The sequence below is a fragment of the Propithecus coquereli genome, unplaced genomic scaffold (assembly GCF_000956105.1).
Source record: "Propithecus coquereli isolate 6110/MARCELLA unplaced genomic scaffold, Pcoq_1.0 Scaffold300, whole genome shotgun sequence".
Classification (NCBI taxonomy): Eukaryota; Metazoa; Chordata; class Mammalia; order Primates; family Indriidae; genus Propithecus; species Propithecus coquereli.
In genome coordinates, this window is record NW_012148620.1 from 1,548,233 (window position 1) to 1,549,585 (window position 1,353).

General features: G+C 34.1%; 1 protein-coding gene across 1 annotated transcript in view; it reads left to right on the top strand.

The window, feature by feature from the left end:
- Positions 1–1,353, top strand: part of RAB3GAP2 (RAB3 GTPase activating protein subunit 2 (non-catalytic)) — a 131,698-nt gene that overhangs the window by 90,117 nt on the left and 40,228 nt on the right. Inside the window, exon 17 of the mRNA XM_012649670.1 lies at positions 103–200. Coding sequence (XP_012505124.1) covers positions 103–200 — 98 coding nt within the window. The remainder of the gene's footprint in view (positions 1–102; positions 201–1,353) is intronic.

The following is a 1,353-nucleotide window of genomic DNA, read 5'->3' on the forward strand; positions in this document are numbered from 1 at the left end:
CACTGTTTTGTCCCCCTGGGATTCTAGATTATATTTCAGGAAGATTGTTAATCTAAATGGTAAGTAGTCATTGATTAATGTGTTTTGTTTTTGTTCTACTAGGCAGTTTCTTTTTTTGGAAGTGTTTGCATGGAGAAAGCTCCACTGAGGATATGTGTCACACTTTGGAGTCTGCTGGACTTAGCCCTCAGCTGTTGTTGGTAAGGTTTTTGTTGCTGGATGCCATTCTTCTTGCGAATGTTATTCAAAATGTCAGTCTTTTTTTTTTTTAACCCTTGTCTTTTAGCATATCATAGAATGTACATGAAAACCTTCTAAATATGATCAAAGACATTTGTAATCACCATATTACATAGAGTAATATTATTTGATTTTTATTCTCTGTAAATTTTAACAAGCATAGTCTATGATTGGCCTAAAATAAATTTAGAATCTCACCTGTGTGCATGCATTTACAGTAGAATTTGATCATCAGTAAAAACTGTTATGTTGGAACTATGAAAACAAAATAACCTTCCCTTGAAGCAATATGGCATTATTATCAAATATTCCTAAACATTGAATATACATTAGGATGTAATCTCTGTGGAATAATAAATGTAAAACAAAAGAATCATCCAATGAAGAAACTACAATACTACATTTTTGCCCTTTCTTAAAAAAGTAAGGAAAGTTGCCCCATCATCATCAGTTCTCCCTTATTACCCACCGCCTACACATTCACACATGCACTTGTCCCTCAGTATTTGTTTAGGGGATTCGTTCCAGCCCCCCAAAGCAAAATCCATGGATGCTCAAGGTCGCTTATATAAAATGATGTAGCATTTGCATATAACTTATGCACATCCTCCTATATACTTTAAATTATCTCTAGATTACTTATAATACCTAATACAATGTAAATACTATGTAAATAGTTGTTATACTGTATTGTTTAAGGAATAATGACAGGGAAAAAAGTCTGTATGGGTTCAGTACAGATGCAACCATCCATTTTTTTCTCCTGAATATTTTTGATCCACGGTTGTGTGAATGCATGAATGCAGAACACATAGATATGGAGGTCTGACTGTACATACTCTTTCACATACCCGTTTATATATTTTGGCCAGGATTTGGGCATTCTACCGCTGTTGACTGTGTTAATGTGTTGTATTTATTGTGTCTTTATCTGGTTTTGGTATCAGCATAATGCTAGCTGTCATCGTAGAATGAGTTTGGAAGTATTTCTTCGTCTTCAGGTTTTTGAAGCAGTTTGAGTAGAATTGGTATTAGTTCTTCTTTAAATGTTGGTTGAATTCAGCAGTGAATACATCATGTCTTGGGCTTTCTTTGGTTGGGAAACTTTTGAAT